This window comes from Megascapheus bottae, chromosome X (assembly GCF_031878675.1).
Source record: "Megascapheus bottae isolate mThoBot1 chromosome X, mThoBot2.hap1, whole genome shotgun sequence".
NCBI lineage: Eukaryota > Metazoa > Chordata > Mammalia > Rodentia > Geomyidae > Megascapheus > Megascapheus bottae.
The window spans coordinates 92,497,377-92,517,715 of NC_143547.1; the positions used below are offsets into that span (position 1 = coordinate 92,497,377).

At 44.0% G+C, this 20,339-nt stretch overlaps 1 protein-coding gene across 2 annotated transcripts; it reads left to right on the top strand.

Annotated features, from left to right (window-relative positions):
- The first annotated feature begins 570 nt into the window (after nucleotides 1-570).
- Nucleotides 571-19,453, top strand: LOC150041570 (zinc finger protein 449-like). 2 transcript variants are annotated; one of them, XM_090326660.1, is made up of 5 exons: nucleotides 571-763; nucleotides 12,564-12,998; nucleotides 14,686-14,890; nucleotides 17,144-17,227; nucleotides 17,756-19,453. In XM_090326660.1, the coding sequence occupies exons 2-5, from the start codon at nucleotides 12,639-12,641 to the stop codon at nucleotides 18,589-18,591; spliced, it is 1,485 nt and encodes a 494-aa protein (XP_090182786.1). In that variant the 5' UTR covers nucleotides 571-763; nucleotides 12,564-12,638; the 3' UTR covers nucleotides 18,592-19,453. The 2 variants fall into 2 exon arrangements, with proteins under 2 accessions (XP_090182786.1, XP_090182785.1); XM_090326659.1 differs by lacking the exon at nucleotides 571-763 and adding an exon at nucleotides 11,278-11,493.
- Nucleotides 19,454-20,339: the final 886 nt, after the last annotated feature.

Sequence of the window (20,339 nt, forward strand, 5' to 3'; positions counted from 1 at the left end):
CGCATCTACTCCTCTACCACTTCCAAATTTCCAAGCTTTAAAAAAATCTAAGTAGTCCATTTCTACTTGGAAACAATATTTTAAACAGAAACCCTTGAGAGCTTTTTTTATTTAACTATAAAATTTTGTAATGCAAAATATAGTAAGCGTTGGGCTTTCAGTTCTGGAGAAATGTATATAAAGTGGTAAGGCAATTGATGATATTCTGAAAATAATAACTGTAATAGTATAAGTAATATTTTATAATAACATTTTATAATATATAATATAGTATATAATAATGTATAATGTAATAATATATGCTATAAATTTTAATATTATAAAATTGTAATAATGTAAGTTAATATTATAATATAATGTTACATTATATTATAATATGTTATTATCATATTATAATTATTTACAATCATAATAAAGGATTAAGTCCAAAGTGCAGTGATTTTTAAAATTTAAATGAAGGGTTTGATGGATTCCAAGCAATACCTCTAACCATATTTTTTCTCCCTATTTTCAAGAACAAGTAGCTGGAATGCGCTCTATCCCACTCATTCATTGAGATTTTACCTCCTCCAGAAAGTCCCTAAGAGCTCTTGAGGTCACCACAAAACAAAAAGAAGGCAGAAAGTAAATCCTTGCTTACCAGGATCCAGAATGGGCTGGCATTTACCAGCATCATCATAGTCCATCTCCTGTGGCCCTGGCTGTGGGATCCAGGCCTCTGGCACTGGGAGATCCTGGACAGTTCCCATTACCTGGACTACAGGTGATTCTAGGTGCATGTTTGGTGGTGTGGGTACTCTCCTCATTGGTTTCAGTTCTTCCACGAGTATATGCTGCATGTTAACCTGTTTGGAAAGGCCAGAAGTCATCATTCCAAAGTCTACATTAACTGGAAGCAATGTTAATTTCACTTCACTCTAAATAAGCTGATACCCAGTAGGAGTACAATGAGCCACATGGGTCAATTTTCCAGTGGTCCTAGAAAACAATATGTAAGAAGAAACTGGTAAGATCAATGATACTAAAATATCATACTTATTCCAAAATGTACAGACAAGCAACATTCTCACATATGATCCATACAGTTGCTAGAGAGCTATTCCACCTGCTTTTCCTTTCTTCAGATGGGGGATGTGCATGTGAAACTCACAGCAGACTTCACGCTGCACTGCCACATTTCATGTGCTCAGGAGCCAGCCGAGGCTGATGGTCTGTTCTGGACAGGACATGGTCAGGCCCTCAAAGATAAAATCTCATTTACTGAACAAAACCAACAGGACAGAGGAAGGAAGAGAACCACACATTCACTCATGCCACCTTCAGGAGGCAGGATGCTGGGAAAGCGAGGCAGGATGCTGGAAAGCCTCCTGTCCTGCCTGCCACCTCCAGAACCAACCACAACAGCCCCTGAACAGTGCCCCCTCCTCAAGCCCAGCTCCCCTGAAACCCCCATTACATTTCAGCTCTGTGTTCAGCCGTGGCCTATGTAAACAGAGGCTTTATGTCGTGAACAGAGGGCACAGCCACTGCCCCCATGGGCTCTTCTGGAGATGGCAGCAGGTATTGATATGGGACTCTAATGGGGCAGAGGTGGCAGCGTCTCTCCCAAGGTATATAGGTCCAGGACTCACCAAATGAGGAATTCCCCTCCAACTTCCACATAGGAAAAAAAGGACATATTAAGAAGCACATTGTACAGAGGAGTTAGAAAGAAAACCGTTTTGCACATTTTAGCATTACATGGATTTACCAGGAATGATCTCCTGTCCAAATCCAAGGAAGAACATTTTACTTATTGTTCCTTTTTTGTTAGAAGTGGGGCTTGAATTCAGGACCTGGGTGCTATTCCTAAGCTTTTCTGCTCAAGGCAAGCACTCTACCACTTTGAGCCACAGCCCCACTTCCTGTTTTCTGGTGGCTAATGGGAGATAAAAGTCTCACACACTTTCCTTCCTGGACTAGCTTTGAACCACAACTTCAGATCTCAGTTTCCTGAGTAGATAGGATTACAGGTGAGAGTTACCGTCCCCTAGCTTATTGTTCCTTTTCTTTTTGAAACTAAGACTTGTTTATCACTTTGAAAAATCATATGACATACAGCTCCAACATGCTCATAGCACTTGAGCCCTAATCTGAATTCTTGGCTGATCCATCACAATGACTGTAAGAAGACCTTGAGACATATGAACAGCAACATTGGATAAGGCAGTGCTCCAACTGCTTATGCACAAATGCATTTAACATTGGCATACACTATATTCACAAGCTTTATGTCCTTTCTGGACTGTACTCAAGTAAGTTTGGGCAAGCTATTTGTGCAAAGGGCCAAATAGTAGCTAATTTTGAATGAGAGGGTCACTCACCATGGCATTTATTTTGTTTCCTAGATTTTTTTTAAGTCCATGTCTTTAGTGAGGTAAAAATTATTATGAACTCAAAAGGAACACACACAGGTTATTACTATAGATGGCGCCCAGGCCATAGAGTAATAGTATTGATGATTTTGTTTGATGTATGTAGATTAATTGTGCTGTCTGTAACGTTCCTTTAATGATGAGAAAGGGAAGGAAGTGGAGATAAGGCTCAAGTGACAGAGCCTCAGCCTTGAGAAAAAAGGCCAGGCAAGAGTACAAAGCTCTGAGTTCAAGCGTCAGGATAAGAGATAACACAGTATTTGTTCAGTCACTGACCCACATGATGATAGCGGCAGAAGAGAAAAATGGAAGGACAGTGGAGAAGTCGGGCTGTTCAATGTGCCAGACAGAAAATCTTTGTTCTAGACCCATCTGCTTCTGGCCAGATTTTGGTTTAAAAACAAATACCCCCAAATATTTATTACCTGCAAATGGAATTCCTTATATTGTCTCTATAAATCTTGTATCAGGTCAAAAGGGATTTCTTTGTTTTGGGGGCCAAAATCCCCTCACCTGGGTCTCAATGTCGATTGGCATAATACTTCGTAACTGTTCCAACCCAAGCATCTCCAAGATTTGTTTCTTAGAAGACTTTTTTGGCTTCAGCCATTCAGAGCAAGGCTGCCAGATTTTTCTGAAAGTTGCTTTAGGCCCAGCTGGTGTTGTATGCTGCAACTGCTTGAAAACCTGGTGGGAAATTTCAGTCCTGTGTCATTCTCCTCCATAGGATCCCTTATGCACAGGAAGGGCACCAAAGCAATATAGTCTGTGGGTATTTCCATTGTACCCGCTGCTTATCTGGGGTCTATGATCTCAGATCCAAAAAGTTTCTCTCTGAACTCAATGGGGAGAGCCATTTATTGCAGAGAAAAGAAACCATGACAAGAGAGGCACAGCAGTGGTGACAAATAGGCATATTCATATCCTAGGTTTTTTTTTTTTTTTACAAAAAGGTATTGAACCAGGGGATTTACATATCCTGGCATTCAGCAAACAAACCACTCCATGCATAAGAAAGAAGGACTAGCCTAGCACTAACAGCTCATGCCTATAATAATTTGAGTACCATGATCAGCATGTTCAAGAAAATCTGTGAGACTCTTATCTCCAATAAAATATCCCCCAAAAGCTGGAGCACTAGCTTTGAGCAAAAAAGCTCAAGGACACTGGCCAGCCCAGAATTCAAGCCCCAGGAGTAGCACCAGAGAAAAAAAACACCTTTCTGGTCACTGTTCCTTTTGAGGGTGCTTCTAATTTCCCACTGCCCTTGCAAATTAATTAGGTTTCAGGCTGGGGGCATTGGGCATTGCGTACTCATAAATATACTTCAAACCCAGCTCTGGCAACCACTACTCGAGCCTGGAAATATTCCACTAATTCTACCAGGGAAGTGGTACAGTGTAGATTTCCACAGTACACTTAGGGAAGCTCTTCCCTCTAAGAGGGTACAACGGAAGCTCAGTGGGGGATATAGTCCTGTCAGGAATATCAGACAGCTGCTCACATGTCTTTTTTTTTTGCCAGTTTTGGGCTTGAACTCACGGCTTAGATATGGTTCTTGAGCTTTCTCAAGGCTAGCACTCTACCATTTCAGCCACAGCACCACTTCTGGCTTTTTCTATGTATGTGATACGAAGGAATTGACCCCGGGACTTCATGCATGCTAGGCCACACTTGCAACCCTGCCTATATGTCTTATACCAATATGACAGCTTTCTCTGTGTAGTGTGATTTGTGGATCCTTCCCAGAGCCTGTGAATGCAGTGGTCGCACAGCATTGCAGACAAATCACCTGTAGGAGGACTTCACTACAACATTCGCCTCCTTAGAGACAGACATGGACAGTGCTCACCTCCCAAAAGGAGATGGCCAGTTGTAAAGACCCAGGTCTAAAAAAAGGAGATCCCTGCCAGGTCCAACTTGCTTAGAGTTATGATTCTAGCTACTCAAAATGCCGAGTTCTGTGCATCATGATTCAAAGTCATCCCAGTAGGAAAGTTCGCTGAAACTCTTCACAAAACTATGGAAAAGCCAGAAGTGGCCAGGTGATGGTGGCTCATGCCTATAATCCTGGCTACTCTGGAATCTGAGATGGGAGGATTATGGTTCAAAGCCAGCTCATGGTGACTCATATCTGCAATTAACCATTCAAAAACCTGAAGTGGTGGTGTGGCTCAGCTGGTAAAGGGCAAGCCTTGAGCATAAACACATTCAGAGATAGCACCCAGGTCTTAATTTCAATGCCCACAACCAACAACAACAAAAAATGCCAGAAGTGGAGCTGTCACTCAAGTGGTATAGCACTAGCTTTAAGCAAAAGAATCTCAGGGAGAACACCTAGTCCATTAGTTCAAGGCCCAGGAATAACACCCCTCCCCCGCAAAGAAAAGGTTTAAAAAAGGCAATCCGGGGCTGGGAGTTTGGCATATTGGTTTAGTGCTTGCCTAGCATGCACAAAGACCGAAGTTCAATTCCTTGGTACCACATACATAGAAATAGCCAGAAGTGGCACTGTTGCTCAAGTGGAAGAGCTCTAGCCTTGAGAAAGCCCAAGGGCAGTGTTCAGGCCCTGAGTTCAATCCACAGGAATAGCAAAAAAAAGGCAATCACCATGGACTCAGTACCAAGGCCTGTTATCCTAGCTACTGCGGAAGCTGAGCTCTAAAGAGAGCAGTTCAAAGTCAACCCAGGCATGACCTCTGAGAGACTCTTCAGTAAACTACAAAGAAAGAAAAAGAAAAGAACAAAAACGAGCCAGAAGTGGTGTTTTTACAAGTAGAACACCAGACTTGAGAGAGGGAAAAATCAGGGACAGCACCCCTCCCTGGAGTTCAAGCTCTGGGATTGACATACATACACACACACACACACACACACACACACACACACACACACACACACACACACACACACACACACACCACACACTACCTCCCAAGCAATCACTTTCTATTCCACTGAGGACATAGAGGATGAGCTGCCTCTGCTCCAGTGAGGTCCGGGATGTCAGAGTATTTTTCCTTATGATCTGTAGCTCATTCCTGTTTCTGGCTGCAAGAAGCCATGTCCTCCCTTCATTCACTTCACCAAACCAGAGTCCTGGCATGCCCATGACCCCTACATCTTTACCCAAGTGCACAGATTGTTCGGCGGTACTGGCTGCTTCACTAATCCCTATCTGGTAAGGTCTGGAAGTGACTCTCAGTGTCCCTAGTGCAAGAGCACCAGAAAGTTGTATGCATGCCACCAAGATCTCAGACTCTTGTGCTCCCTGGTGGCAGGCTTCTGGCACCTGTGGGTGGCTAGACTGTACTTTCTGAGCACTCCCTCAAAACCTCAAAACCAGAAGTGAACAGGAAGAGCAGGAAGATTTATTTTACTTATCAGTCTGACCCTTCCAATGCACTCCTCAATTTCCAAATTACCAAGGGCTTGTATGTCTCTGCCCACCACTAGGGGCATGGGTGCCTGAAGAAGCCTGCCATCCCTAACCCCATTCTATCCATTCTAGAGTGTGAGTGCAGTGGTGGAGATCCTTTCTCAAGCTATGGGAAGAGTGCGATTTCAGACCTTGGACTTCTGTATTGGAAACTTCAAATAGAAGCTTCCTTTATCAGAAGTGGGAAACGACACCCTCAGAATAGTTAACACATAATATATTGAAAGAGAAATTCATGGTAAAAATACTTAGATCACTCACTGTTTCAAGCAACAGGTCCTTTTTATGCTCATTTTAACAACATTTTTTTCCTGAATTCTACTGAAAGATGGTATGAATATTGCTGACAGTAAAACTGCGTGGCAGTTGAATGTGGTGAAGTAAAAACAGTTTCAAAATCTAAACTCTTGTTAAAAAACTATCAACCATATATTTTGGGGAAAGACCAAATTCACCCTCAAATTAGAATGTTTCTTTTCTCTCAGAAACCAAAAAAGTCATTCTGTGTGAAGGGGGACAACATAGATCAATGTGCAACACACTAGGCCTTTTTTTCCTCACTGGGAATTGAACTGAATGTCAGATACTTTCACCCATTGACTGGCACCCTAATACCTAAGCCACTCCTCCAACCCCATATAGAAAATATGGCTGAACTACTTCTGTGTGTTTGTGCAAGTTCCTCCCCTCCTTGAACCAAGAAGAGTTTTGAGTGTGAGTCGATGCTACCAAACTATTGTGGATTCAAAGATCTGCCACCCCCCTCCAGAAGACACTCAAAATGGCAGGGACCTCTCCTAGCCCCTCCCCTTGCCCCCCAATCTTCACTCCTTGACCTTCCAAGGTCCTGAGGCAGAAATATACAGAGCCGTTTGGATGTTAGTAGGACAGAGGGACTCAGAGAAAAAATACCTTTCAGCAGGCCTGCATGCCCCTTAATAGTTTCCACCCTTCTCTGAAAGCCTGGCTCAGAAGCCTGACCATGGTGGTATCAGTGCCAGCTTGTGTGATTTCCAAACCTTCCCATCTGGAGCCTTCAGAGTCTGGATTCTTTCCCTCTTCCTCAGCTCCTGTGAGTAGGGCCAGAGATACCCCATGGCACCACACAGCTGGAGACCCCCCATCCCCTTTTCCAGGAAAGCCAAGCAAACCTCCCACCCACAAGAATTTGCACCTCTCTTTTCAGTTCCCACCCAGCAACCTCCAAGTCCAGTCTGCAGATGAGACTCCTTGAGACCCCACATCCCACTGACTCCTCTAGCCAATCAGAGGCATTGGGTAGAGAACTTGGTTCCTTCCATTCATTCTGCCAGCAGAGAACACAGAAGAATGGCTTTGAGCTTACATGTGGTCTGTATGTAGAGCGAATGTATGACATCCCCTGTAAGACTGATGATCTGACTTGGTTATGCAAATAAGAAAAGTCCAACTAGATGTTAAGCATAAGGAGTGGTCACCCAGTGGGCTAACTGTAGTTAGTTCATTTTAACAATGGGAAGTTGCCAGGTGCTGGTAGCTTATGCCTGTAAGTGTAGCTACTGAAGAGACTAAGGATGGCTGCTAGAAGCCAGTCCAGGCAGGAAAGTCCATGAGACTCTTATCTTCAATAAACTACCAGAAAACCAGAATGTCTCTGGTGGTAGAGAGCTAGCCTTGAGCAAAAAAGCTGACACAGAGCCCAGGCCCTGAGTTCAAGCCCCATCACAGAAAGAGAGAGGGGGGCGGATTTAAAGTCTTCACCTAGAAGGGATTGGAACTGAAACATTCAGGAAAGATAAATATCCAAGTTTTTAGACAGGAGATGGGCTGAACTTGTCAACTGACTCCAAGGTATGAACCTACCCAAAGTAAATTGCTGTGTCCTTTTTTCCAGTGATATAAAATAAATTTCCTTCTCTTTTTGCCCCTGTATGGCAGTCACATCACATTGTGGTTTGCACATATATGCTACCTTTGTGGAGAAGTTTCTTGGGTTGACAGATAATTTTGTTTTAACTAGATTTCTCCAACGGTAACAGTACCTTGAGTGACAAGAATCATATGGGAAGATCTGTTCCTAAACCAGAAGTAGAGGGGTAAATCAGAAATTCAGCCCAGTGGTTCCTCCACTACAAACTACAATTTGCACATAGAGGACACTGACCCAGTGTGAGCCAGGCAGAGAGTAGTGATCCTGTACAAACGTGTAGGTATGTGGGTGATATACAAGTGGTTAGCAAAGCAGCTAGGCACTGGAGAAGAATCTTGTACTTTGAGTCTTGGGGATCTAGAGCTGTTATGCCACGTGTCCTTTGGTGAGCCTTGGCATAGGAGACATTCTGGGGAGCGCTGGCTCCTGGATCTATTCTCTTCCTTTCCAGTGAGGAAAGGCCTGCTTGCAATCTCCTGTCACAATTGAGCTTAGCTAGCTGTGGAAAACAAATCTCTGAGCACTGCTTATTTATAAGCCTCTAAAAGGCTCCAGGTTTATGATTTATTTGTTTCGCTTCCTGATGAGTTTAAGTCAGGAAACTGTTCTGTTTTTCAGGCCTCTTATTGGCATGAGGGGCGTTGGGTGTGATGTCTTCTTTTGTTAGTGCTGAATTGAAGAACTAAAACTAGGAGTTTGACCCCTTATAGGAGGAATACTGTGGTGTCAGTGCTTTTCCCCACCCCAGCTCCATCATCATCGAGGGGTGATCTGCTACTGGCAAAGACACAATGCTGTTGCCCTCAACTTGTTTTTCCAGTGTCGGATTGAGTAATTAACCTAGGGACATAGTGTTCCCTCTAGGGATGTTGGTCAAGCAAATTGGCCTCAGGTGGGTCTGTGTTAAGCAGAGACGTGCTGCTGTCCAAGCAGAGATGACAGGTCTGGGCAGACTCAGACTCTGTGTTTCCTTCTAACCTCCCACGCTTCACTAAGAAAAGCATGGTTATTTCCTCCTCTAAGCAGCTAAAGCCGATTTTTTTTTCACCATTGTCCCCTACCTTCTTTCCCCAGTTTTTCTAATATTTTTGTCTTCTGTGCCCCTTTGTTTACACCAGAGGACAGGGTTGTTGTGTCTTTAAGAGTCATGTAACTTCTTTCATTTGTGAATGATTGATTCTTTCTTATGTGTATTGAAGTGTGAATATATGACTTCTTATTAATACAATCACTTACAGAAATCAATGTCGCTTCCACTTTGCCAACTACAAGGTAAACCACTTCTTTCTCTTTCTTTCTTTCTTCCTTCCTTTCTTTCTTTCTTTCTTTCTTTCCTTCCTTCCTTCCTTCCTTCCTTCCTTCCTTCCTTCCTTCCTTCTTTTTTTCTGTGGTCTGGGGATTGTTATTGTTGGGTCTATGATTTTTTTAAAAGCTGGGCAAAAAACCCATCTTTCACTTTGCATCTATCCTCTTTGATCTGAGAATACATCAAATCACCTTGGGCTCTATGAGAACAGGATTCAGTGATAAGCATCTTGTGAGAAAAGGCAAACTGTCCCCAGATAGTCTATGACTTCTTATCATCTTGAAGAAAGCAGCCAACAGTAATACACTACCTGCTAGGCCTCCAGAAACAAAGATTGAACTAATGGTCAACTAGGCCATACCTGTGACTTGGGACTCTTTTAACCATACATACCTCCTTCCTTACTCTCTGCACACAATTCTTCCTATTTAACCTGAAACCAATGTCTATACCCCAGAAGACAGCTAAAGATATATACAGAAGTGTTGTCTTCTCATAGCCATGAGATGTAATAAATCTAACTCTGCAGTCTACCATGTCATTTTATTTTTTGTACGAGTCCTCGGGTTTGAATTCAGGGCTTGAGCAGTATCCTTAAGCCTCAAGGCTAGCACACTACCACTTGAACCACAGCTCCACTTCTGGCTTTTTGCGGGTTGTCAATAAGTGTATCACAGAATTTTCTGCCTGAGCCAGCTTCATACCATAATTCTTAAACTCAGTCTCCTGAGTGGCTAGGATTACAAGCATGAGCCTATAGATTTGTGTGTCTGTGTTCCTAATTGAATCAAAGAGAGTCTAATCATGTGCCAATATAATGCTGTCAGTATCAGAGAAGCCACCACTGAATAGCTGGCCATAGATACAGACAGTAGCTCGCCCCCCAAGCCACTTTCCTGAGATATTCCTAATGGTGCCCTCAGATCAGAAAGGAGGAGCCTGCTTATCACCTCTCATTGGCCATTGTAATCCATGTGAGTGCTGGGAGCATCCTCATTGGTCAGCTGTAGGAAATGCGGGCTCAGTACCACCTTCTGAGGAGGCGGAGTTTAAAAGGCAGCTGGTAGCTCCTGTATGGTGCAGAGTTCCTGCCAATCACGAGTTGTTAGGTCTACGTCAGACTGGCAGAACGCTGAGACATCAGGGCCACCAGGCAAGAAGAGGGTCTCGTGTGCGGAAGTTGCGTAGGCTGGTTGTCATAGAACCATGATCAGGGTTCTCAACCGTTTTAATTTGTTTCAGAGGAGAGCGGTCACTAACGCGGGGGATCAGGGGCTGCTGGAAAGTATTCCTTTGCAAGTTCCCATCTCCCAACAGTTCTCCTCAACCCCACCCTGGGACCACTGGAGATCAGGGAGTGTCAAGGTGTGTATCAGGGGAGCTTGTTAGGCCAGATCACTGCCATCTTGAGTGTCTGCTATGGAGTAGGGGGTCCCTAAGTTCTTAAAGTTCAGGCGGCATTGATTCCCACTCCAAACTCTCTTCCTGGTTCAAGGCAAGGAGGAACTTACACCTGATACAAGTTATGTCTTAAAAATTTAGATGTGTTGACCTCTTCCCCCGTCCCAAGATGCCATTTTCTAGTTGGGAGATAAGCAAACATCCTGAGTTCAGGGCGGGTTTTGGTCTTTTCTAAAAGTGTATGGGTGATGCTTTATTTTAAAGGAGAGTTGGGTATTTAACGAGTTTTTTATTCCATCAGACTTGACTCCCAGCATTTCTTCAGTCAGCAAATTTCATACCATCGTTCGTTCATTAGCTATAAGGTAATGACTAATATAACGAGTATAGCGCCGATTGGTGAAAACAGTCACCTATCTCCAGACACCAGAGAGCTTTAAGCATTGATTTTTCTTTTACCACTAATCTATTTTTCAATATCATATTCCCTGTTAAATATTCCAACTCTGGGTCTCATGTTCCCTCCATTAAACTGAAGTTGTTATAGCTTAAGCCTGAGAAGGGATCCCCAACACCCACACCCACGGTTTAGAATGAGTAGTGGGATTTAGGATGATGGGTTCCTACTCCTACCCCTACCCTAGAGGTGAGCAGAGGCTCACCAGCCCTTAGTTAAACTACTGAGGAGTGCATCCTGCAGGGGGTGGCAAACTGATACATAAAACCCTGTTCGGCCCGCCCACACGGGGGCGAGAGTGTTGGAGAGAGTGCTCTGATAGTTCCTGTCTTGCCCGCCAGAGGTGCCAGAAGCCCGCCAGAAGCCATCCAGAACAGCCCAATCGCTTGGTGGCGCTCACGCGGCTTTTTGGGCGCGCTCTGCTGGGGACATTGATAATCACTTCCACGCATCACCACACCTTGATTTCTGAAGTGACTGCGACCCCCGGACCAATCGGTGCAGTGGGTAGAGGTAGGACTCATTGGCACCAGACTTTGTGGAGCCACGAGACTCCGGATCCGTGAGGTGAATGAAGGGACTCCCTTCCCACAAAGGCAGGAAAACATGGCTCCTTGCAGCCAGAGGCGGGAAAGGGGTACAGGTCCCAAGGGAAAAAAAATCTCTGAGACCCCAGATCTAACAGGAGCAGAGGCAACTCCCATTTGATGTTTTCTTTTCTTTCTTTCTTTCTTTTTTTTTAAAGATCTGAAAATTAACCATGTGTGGCTAAGGAGGCAACTGAGGTAGTGAAGTCCTCTTGCAGATGATTTTTTCTGCATCCCTGTGACACCACTACAAACACAGGCTCTGGGAAGGATCTAGAATCTGTATTAGGGGGAGAAGGCTGTCATGTTAGTAAACACATGTGGGCAGGTTTCTCATATTCCTGACAGGACTATGTCCTCCACTGAGCTTCCCTTGTACCCTCTTAGAGGGAGGAGCTTCCCTAAGGCTACTGAGGTTACCTGTGGCATAGCACTGAGGAAAGCTACACTGTACCACTTCCCTGGTAGAATTAGTGGAAAATTTTCAGGCCTGGAAAAAGGGGTTCTCACATATGAGTCTGAACAACCTTTTCTTTATAAAATACCACTTACAGAACTTGAAATGAGAGGCTAAGCACTGATCCTGAGCATTTTTTCCCCTCACATGAAGCACTCTACTATTAGACTTGCAACTATTCTTATGTCTTTTTGGTGGTAAATTGGAGGTAAGTTTCACAGACTTTTATGTTTGGGCTGGCACTGAACTGTGATCTTCAGATCTTAGCCTCCAGAGTAGCTAGGCCTACAGGAATGAACCACCACCACCAGGTGAAGTCTGAAGTATTTTCACGGTTTACCCCCAGCAGGTCCACAGTCTAAAACATATATGCGTAGTAAAGAACCAATAAAAGCTCCCTCTATAGCATACCAAATAGGATAATGACCAGAAATTCTAGTACTTCTTATGCATGCACACTTTGTCTGCTCATTGCCATGAAACCGACATACCCAGGTTCAATACCCTTCTGTAAAAAGGTCTAGAATATGAATATGCCTACTTGTCCCCACTGCTGTGCCTCTTCTCTCATGGTTTCCTATTCTCTGCTGTAGGTGGCTGGCCCCACTGAGTTCAGAGAGAAAACTCTTGGATCTGAGACATCAGGCCCCAGATAAGCAGCAGGTGCAATGGAAATGCCCATGGATTATGCCCCCATGGACTCCTTCTCAAACAGAGGAGTTTCTGTGCTACAGGATAATGAGAGAGGCAGTGAAATCTCCCGCCAGCTCTTCAGGCAGTTGCAGTACACAGCAGCAGCTGGCCCTCGTGAAACTTTCAGGAAACTGTGGGAGCTCTGCTGTGAATGGCTGAAGCCAAAAATGCATTCTATCGAACAAATCCTGGAGATGGTTGTAATGGAGCAATTCCTAAATATTCTGCCTCCTGACATTGAGAGCCGGGTGAGAGCTCATGGCCCACAAACCAAAGAAAGACTTTTTTCCCTGATAGAACACATACAGAGGAAATATGACAAGTCAGAGTTCCAGGTGAGATATGTTTGGGACGTTTGTTTGTAAACCAAAACATGTCCAGAGGCAGCTTGGTCTAGAACAGATATGTTGTGTCTGGGACATTTCACATCTCCAACTCCCATTCTCCTTTCATTTTCCATTGTGTTGCTTCTGTTGGAATGAACACCTGACTCAGTGGCTCTCATCCATATCCAACCCTGTCCCCTCTAGATGACACACATGTTGTAATATACCATCTACTTTTAGTAAGAGAATTTTGCAGTGTAATCAGTCTTATATCAAATAGACACATTACTATATCACTCCATGTTTTGCAGGCCAGCTCCAGTGCCTGACTGTGCCTTATTAGTTCATAATAGTTTTTTACCTCACTAAAGACTTGAGTAAAAGAAAATCGAGGGAAAAGCAAAAGAGATGCCATGGTAAATGACCCTCTGGTTCAAAAATAGCTAGTATTGGGTCCTTAGCAAAAACAGCTTGCCCACCTTTACTTGAGTACAGCCCACAAAGGACATATGCTTGTGAAAACAGTGTATTCCAATCTCATATGCATTTCTGTACAAACACATTTGAGCTCTGCCTCCTCGAGTGGCTTCATGAAGTGTTCACGTGTCTGCATGTCTGCTTAAAGTCACTGTGATGGATCAACCAAGAATTCAGATTAGGGCTCAAGTGCTATGAACAGTGTTGCTGTGTATTATATGATTTCTCAAAGTGGTAAACAAGTCTTAGGAAAAAAGAACAATAAGTAAAATGTTCTTCCTTGGATTTGGACAGGAGATCATTCCTGGTAAATCCATGTAATGCTAAAATGTGCAAAACGGTTTTCTTTCTAACTCCTCTGTACAATGTGCTTCTTAATATGTCCTTTTTTTCCTATGTGGAAGTTGGAGGGGAATTCCTCATTTGGTGAGTCCTGGACCTATATACCTTGGGAGAGACGCTGCCACCTCTGCCCCATTAGAGTCCCATATCAATACCTGCTGCCATCTCCAGAAGAGCCCATGGGGGCAGTGGCTGTGCCCTCTGTTCACGACATAAAGCCTCTGTTTACATAGGCCACGGCTGAACACAGAGCTGAAATGTAATGGGGGTTTCAGGGGAGCTGGGCTTGAGGAGGGGGCACTGTTCAGGGGCTGTTGTGGTTGGTTCTGGAGGTGGCAGGCAGGACAGGAGGCTTTCCAGCATCCTGCCTCGCTTTCCCAGCATCCTGCCTCCTGAAGGTGGCATGAGTGAATGTGTGGTTCTCTTCCTTCCTCTGTCCGGTTGGTTTTGTTCAGTAAATGAGATTTTATCTTTGAGGGCCTGACCATGTCCTGTCCAGAACAGACCATCAGCCTCGGCTGGCTCCTGAGCACATGAAATGTGGCAGTGCAGCGTGAAGTCTGCTGTGAGTTTCACATGCACATCCCCCATCTGAAGAAAGGAAAAGCAGGTGGAATAGCTCTCTAGCAACTGTATGGATCATATGTGAGAATGTTGCTTGTCTGTACATTTTGGAATAAGTATGATATTTTAGTATCATTGAACTCACCAGTTTCTTCTTATGCATGGTTTCTTGCAACCACTACAAAATGGATATGTATGGTCTTGGTACTGCTGCTAAGCAAAAGCTTATTTAGAGTAACGAAAAAATTTCTTTACTTCCAGCAGAAGTAAGGACTTTGAACTTTGAAGTGATGAGTTCTGACTTTTTCCCTAGATTGATTTTGATGACATAATCCTTCAAGAGTTTCTGCCATTGGAAACGGAACTCATGCAGCCAAACTTGCACCCAGTGTCACCTGCACTCCAGGCAAAGGGAACTCTCCAGGATTCCCCAGTGCCAGAAGCCTGGAAGCCACAGGCAGGGCCACAGGAGCTGAACTACAGTGCTGGATCTGAATGCCAGCCCTTTGTGAATCCTGGTAAGGCGAGGGTTTCTTTCTGCCATTTTCCCCCCAGAGAGCTCATGGGCTCTTAGTAATTTTCATTTGGTAGAACTATGAATTTGGCAGTGGAAATTAACTACCTGGATAAAGGATATGAAGGTGGGAGAGGGGGAGAGCACAAGGAGAGATAAAGGAAAAGTTGGAGGAAGAATAGCAATAGTTCTCTCTGTGTACAGCAGAACGGGAAAATGTACTTGAATACAATGGCATTGGGAACTGTTTAAAATATTGTCTCTACTATGGGTAATTTTGTGCAATAATATTATTGATTAAAATCTCAAGTGGGAATCCGAATGCCAAAGGCTCACATCTAATCCTAGCTACACAGGAAGCTGAGATCTGAGGATTGTGGTTTGGAGTCAGGGATTCCATAAGATTCTTACCTCCAGTTCAGCACAAAAAAAGCTGTAAGTGGAGTTCTGGCTCATGTGGTAGAATGCTGGCCTTCAGCCAAAAACAGAGACAGTACCCAGGCCCTGAATTCAAGGACCGGCACACACACAAGCACACACACACACACACACACACACACACACACACACAATCTCCAGTGGGAGATGGTGTCATTTGGATGAGGACTCATTTGTGTACCACATTTTGAGCCACATGATCTGTAAGGTTGTGTGTCACAGAATCGCTTTTTTGTGACATAATGGCCTCATTCAAACTGAACACTTGCATGGTATTGTCTCTTCAGATTGTTGCAAAGAGTCCAGTCACTTACAGAGGACAAAGGTAATATCTCATTTAATCCCAACCTAGAAGAGTGTTTCTCATAGAGTGGTAATCCAGGGTGCATGGGTAACATGCTGTCCAGGTGGGTGTTGCACACACTGAAGTTTGACATGTCACTGCTGATGATAATACAAGGTGAATTCAACAAGGAGAGAATCCAGGGAAGAAAAGCAGCTGGTGTACTGCACACATTGACCAAGTACTTAGTACTGAGACAACAAATACAGATTATTAACACATAATTGAATCAAGTATGCCCAAGTTATATAGTAGCACAGGACCAGTGTTTAACAACTATATGCTTTTTCTTATCTCCACAATTATTATGTCAGCTTCATCATGAGCCCCTGGGGAGGAGCAGGCTCTGTGCTACATCTTGGGATTCATTAGGACTCTAGTCAGAAAAGGATCGGAACTGTCGGTCTAGTGGGCGGTTCCGCTATGTGCTGTGTGTGAAGTGGTAGGTGCAGCGGAGGACCTGGCATGCTAGGGGAGTGCATTGCAGGGCCAGCGGAGCAGCTTTAGGTGCAGAGGGATGACCTCTGGAGAAAGGGGGTGTGGATAGCCCCCCACAGGATGGACTGCAGGGGTAGCTGTTGGAGGGGTACAAGTGAAGATGGGAGGAGGGGACTCTGGTAGGAGGGCCACCATGTGCAAAATGCAGGGGCCAGAAAGAAGAACTGGTGATGCTCTGGGAGAGGAGCTGGACAGGAGCTAGAAGAGTGGGGTTGGGAAGATAGTGAGAAAGGAAAGATTTTAAAGTTATTTAACCAGCTTGAAATATAAGATGATGGACAAGAACTTGTGAATGTCGTATCTAGCTCTCTGCACACATTTTAGCTATAAAGGAGTAAGAGTGGAAAAAAATAGTGCTGCCAATGGGGACGGGGCCCAACTTAACCCGATTGATTTTAGGTTGGCAGATAGAAGTACTATCTAGTAGCTCTTTGGGTTATATTCCTATAACCCACAACTACACTTTAGCTGCACTAGATCTTAAGTTCTTACTGAATAATTATTCAGTAACAAATTAGTGTTACGGAAATTATTCTAGCAGCAGTGTTCTAAATCTCATGTTTCCCTCTGTGTGACTTTTTCTTATCAAAGAAAAGAGCAATTCTCATTTTCATCCACCAACACAATAGGAATAGTGACCTAGTTTTGACCCTCAGCAGAGTAATGTTCATCTCAGGATACTGAGGAAATATTTTCAGGTAAATTCCGCTCATAATCAGAATTGCTGATCCTTCTCCACATTGGAGTAAATAGAATGTCCTGCTACTGAGCACAAAGTGGTCTTTCCTTTGCTTTTCTTCTTTAAGATAAATAAAACCTAAATACCAAAGTGAATGGGTCAGAGGGCCCTGGTGAAGCAATCCAAAGTTAGGAGGAAGTAGCTGCGGAGAGGCACGTGTGCTAGAAGGCATCGTCACCTCTGATATGTCTGTGGTGACTCAAACTCTCCACCTCCCCACCCCACTTGCCCCTGGCCAGGTCCTGCCATACCGATATCTGACTGCAGCTTCCCAATGGATAAAGAAGATCAGTGGGCCGAGGACCTGATGAACTTACAGACTGGTAGGTGAGGGATGGCCACGTGCCTGGAAAGAAAGAAGAGAAAAATGCAACTTTTATTGGGGGTGAAGGCAGGATGCCACCTTCCCTCTGGGCATGGGGTAAAACTCTTCTACTTCCCTTATCCCTAGTTTCCCTGAGTCAGAGAGTCTGCCATTTCTCTTCCTTTTTCTTTCTTTTTTATTCTAGCAGTCCTGGGACTTGAACTTTAGGCCTGCACGCTGTTCCTGAGCTTTTCAGCTCAAGCCTGCTGCCCTGCCCTTGAGCCACAGCCCCATTTCCTGTTTTCTACTGATTAATTAGAGATAAGAGTCTCATGATCTTTAGTGCCCAGGCTGGCTTTGAACCTTGATCCTCAGACCACAGCCTCCTGAGTAGCTAAAATTACAGGCATGAACCACAGTGCTCGACAACATCTGACATTTCTATTTCTTCTCTTGGGTTGGGATATTAGGAGGGAAAATTCAACATCTGTGAAAACAGAAAAGCCTGAACTCTTTGCAGTCATTCCTTTTTTGTTTGTTTCTCTAGAGGAGAATCTGCATCAGGCACTAGATTTATCAAAAGAACGTGAACAGCAGGAAGCCCTCTGCAACGAGCTCCCAAATGAGCTGCTGGATGTTTTGGAAATTCCGATGGACACCCCGGGGTCCTACCTAGAAGAGAACTCCCACCAGGAAAGGCCTGTCAACCCTGAAGACCCTGCACAGAAGGCCCCCGCAGGGAAAGCCCACCACTGTGCCCAGTGTGGGAAGTCTTCTGCTTATGCTCTTAAGCAAGCTGGCAATTCCGAAGTGATTCCTGCAGAAGAGCTCATGCACTGTGCTCTCTGTGAGGAAGGGTTCTTTCCCAGCCCAGACCTAGATGAGCAGGTCCCTGGTGTGAAGGAGAAGCTCTATCAGTGCCCCAAGTGTGAGGAGACATTCAGTCATCACATACAACTCACCACGCACCAGGCCATACATTCTGACATTAAACCCTTCCAGTGCCAGTACTGTAGCAAAAGGTTCCTGCATAGGTCAAGTCTATTGGAACACAGGAAAACTCACACAGGGGAAAAGTCCCACGAGTGCCTCATCTGTGGGAAAAAGTTTCTTCGGCGGGCAACACTTAGCCAGCACCAGGTTACACACACCTCAGAGCGCCCTTTTACCTGTGAATATTGTAAGAAAAGCTACAGGCACAGGTCCAGCCTGCGGTCTCATGTGAAAACGCACGCAGGGGAAGTCCTATACAAGTGTAACCTTTGTCTTAAAAGTTTCCTCAACAAAGAGAACATCATCCTGCACCTGGCTGCACACCTTAGAAAAGGGCTCCCTGCGACAAGGCAGGACGCGGCTCCTGCAGAACCTGCCAGTAGCTCTTAAGCGCCGCCCCTGCCGTGGGCTTTCTTGGAAGAATAGCTTTCTTTGAGCTCAGTTCAGAGAGGCCTTTCCCATTTCATTATTTTGAAAACTCACCTTCCAAGACATAGAAATTCTAGAGTGTTCCCCTACGCTTGCCTTTGTCCTAGATTTGATTTCCTGGCCCTGGAAAGATTTTCTTTAACGTTGCCAGGAAAATATTTTTGTCCCAATTTCAACACAATGTAGTTGTAATGAAGCATACAAATTGTGGTGTTCCTCTCAGAGACGAGTCTCCATCCTAATAACCAGGAGTGTGCCCAAGTGTTCTGCAGATACACACTGCTTGCACGCATAAAGATGTGCCCTGTAAATGATACGCCTCCTGTTGCAGTCCCTTTGGCTCATCGCTTGAGCAGTGGGACATATTGTCATGGATAATGGTGACAAACACTTTACTTGACTCCTCCCTCCGCACACACCACAATCACAGTCTTTTGTGAGCCTCTGCGTCATTTGAGACTCAAACATAGTTCACTTTTGATATGTGGACCAATTCCAAGAAACATAAGTATGAAGAACAAGCACACAGCACCTGCACATAATACCGTGATCGTTTGTTGTGATGTATTGATATGTGGGGCCTGTCCTTATGTAACTTACTGTAAATTCTAGCTTACTCCATTGCCTACCTTTGCTGTTGATCAAAATAGCAGTTTGGGTTTTGAGATGTGCCTTATGTGTAACTTTGATCACCTCTATCAATTTGAAGTAACATTCTTGTTTGTGATTTTGCTGTGATTTTAATGGCACTTCTCACCTTATTCCTTCATGTTTGCCCCAAAAGGTTGAACCATCCTGACCTTTTGCTATCTGTTTTTAATTATATTGCCTTAAAATTTTCAAAAAGGAAGTTCTGTGTGGTTCTTGCTTGTGTTCATTTTTATTTTCTTAATGTTCTTAATTGTTAATTTTCTTAATTGTTCATTTGGGTCACAGAAAGGAATGGTGTGAGGTGCAAGATGTACTTCTCGAGAGTAGTCTGGGGGTCTTAGCTGGGTTGTGGTCCTTAGTCTCTGGTCATCACCCAGCATCATTTATATAAAGCAGGCTGATTACCTTTCTCCTCGAGCAGAATTTACATGTTTGTTCTCATCCTTATTGTCATAGAAGTTGTAGAGACCAATTTTCTGGATTTCTATTTTCATCCACACAGAGTTTGAATCAAAATCCACTGTGTACTAGCTATTATCTGAGTCATGCCCCCAGCTATATTTTTTACTTCCATTGGTTTTTTGAATAAGATCTCACTTTTTGTCCTGGACTTGGTATTCTTACTTATGCTTTGTGTTTAATGCAGGTAAAAATTGCCACTGACAATGTTTTTTCTTTTTTCTTTCTTTTTATTGTAAGTGGTTGAATTTTGGGTTTCACAAACTTTTTTTTTTTACAATCTTGAGGCTTGAGCTCAAAGCCTGAGCACTGTCCTCGGGCTTTATTTTTTCTCAAGGCTTGAACCCAGGTCTTCATGCATGCTAGGCAAGCACTCTACCACTAGGCAAATCTTCTAGGCCTCTGCCTGTCCTAGAATTATGATTCCCCTGATTCACAGCCTGTCAAGTACTAGGATGACAAATGTGAGTCACCTGGAAAGAATTAAAGGAAAAATTTTCTTGACAGAGTACATAGTAAAAACTATCTTTACAGTGTGTCTTCACAAATACACAGTAAATACAGAAGGCTTACTTTCAGACATAGGCGAACCCTCACCT

Coding starts and splice junctions, on each gene's coding strand:
- LOC150041570 (XM_090326660.1), top strand. CDS start 12,639: ATGGAAATGCCCATGGATTATGCCCCCATGGACTCCTTCTCAAACAGA. Junction 14,891..17,143: donor CCAGCCCTTTGTGAATCCTG/GTAAGGCGAGGG, acceptor GCCCCTGGCCAG/GTCCTGCCATACCGATATCT. Junction 17,228..17,755: donor CCTGATGAACTTACAGACTG/GTAGGTGAGGGA, acceptor TTGTTTCTCTAG/AGGAGAATCTGCATCAGGCA.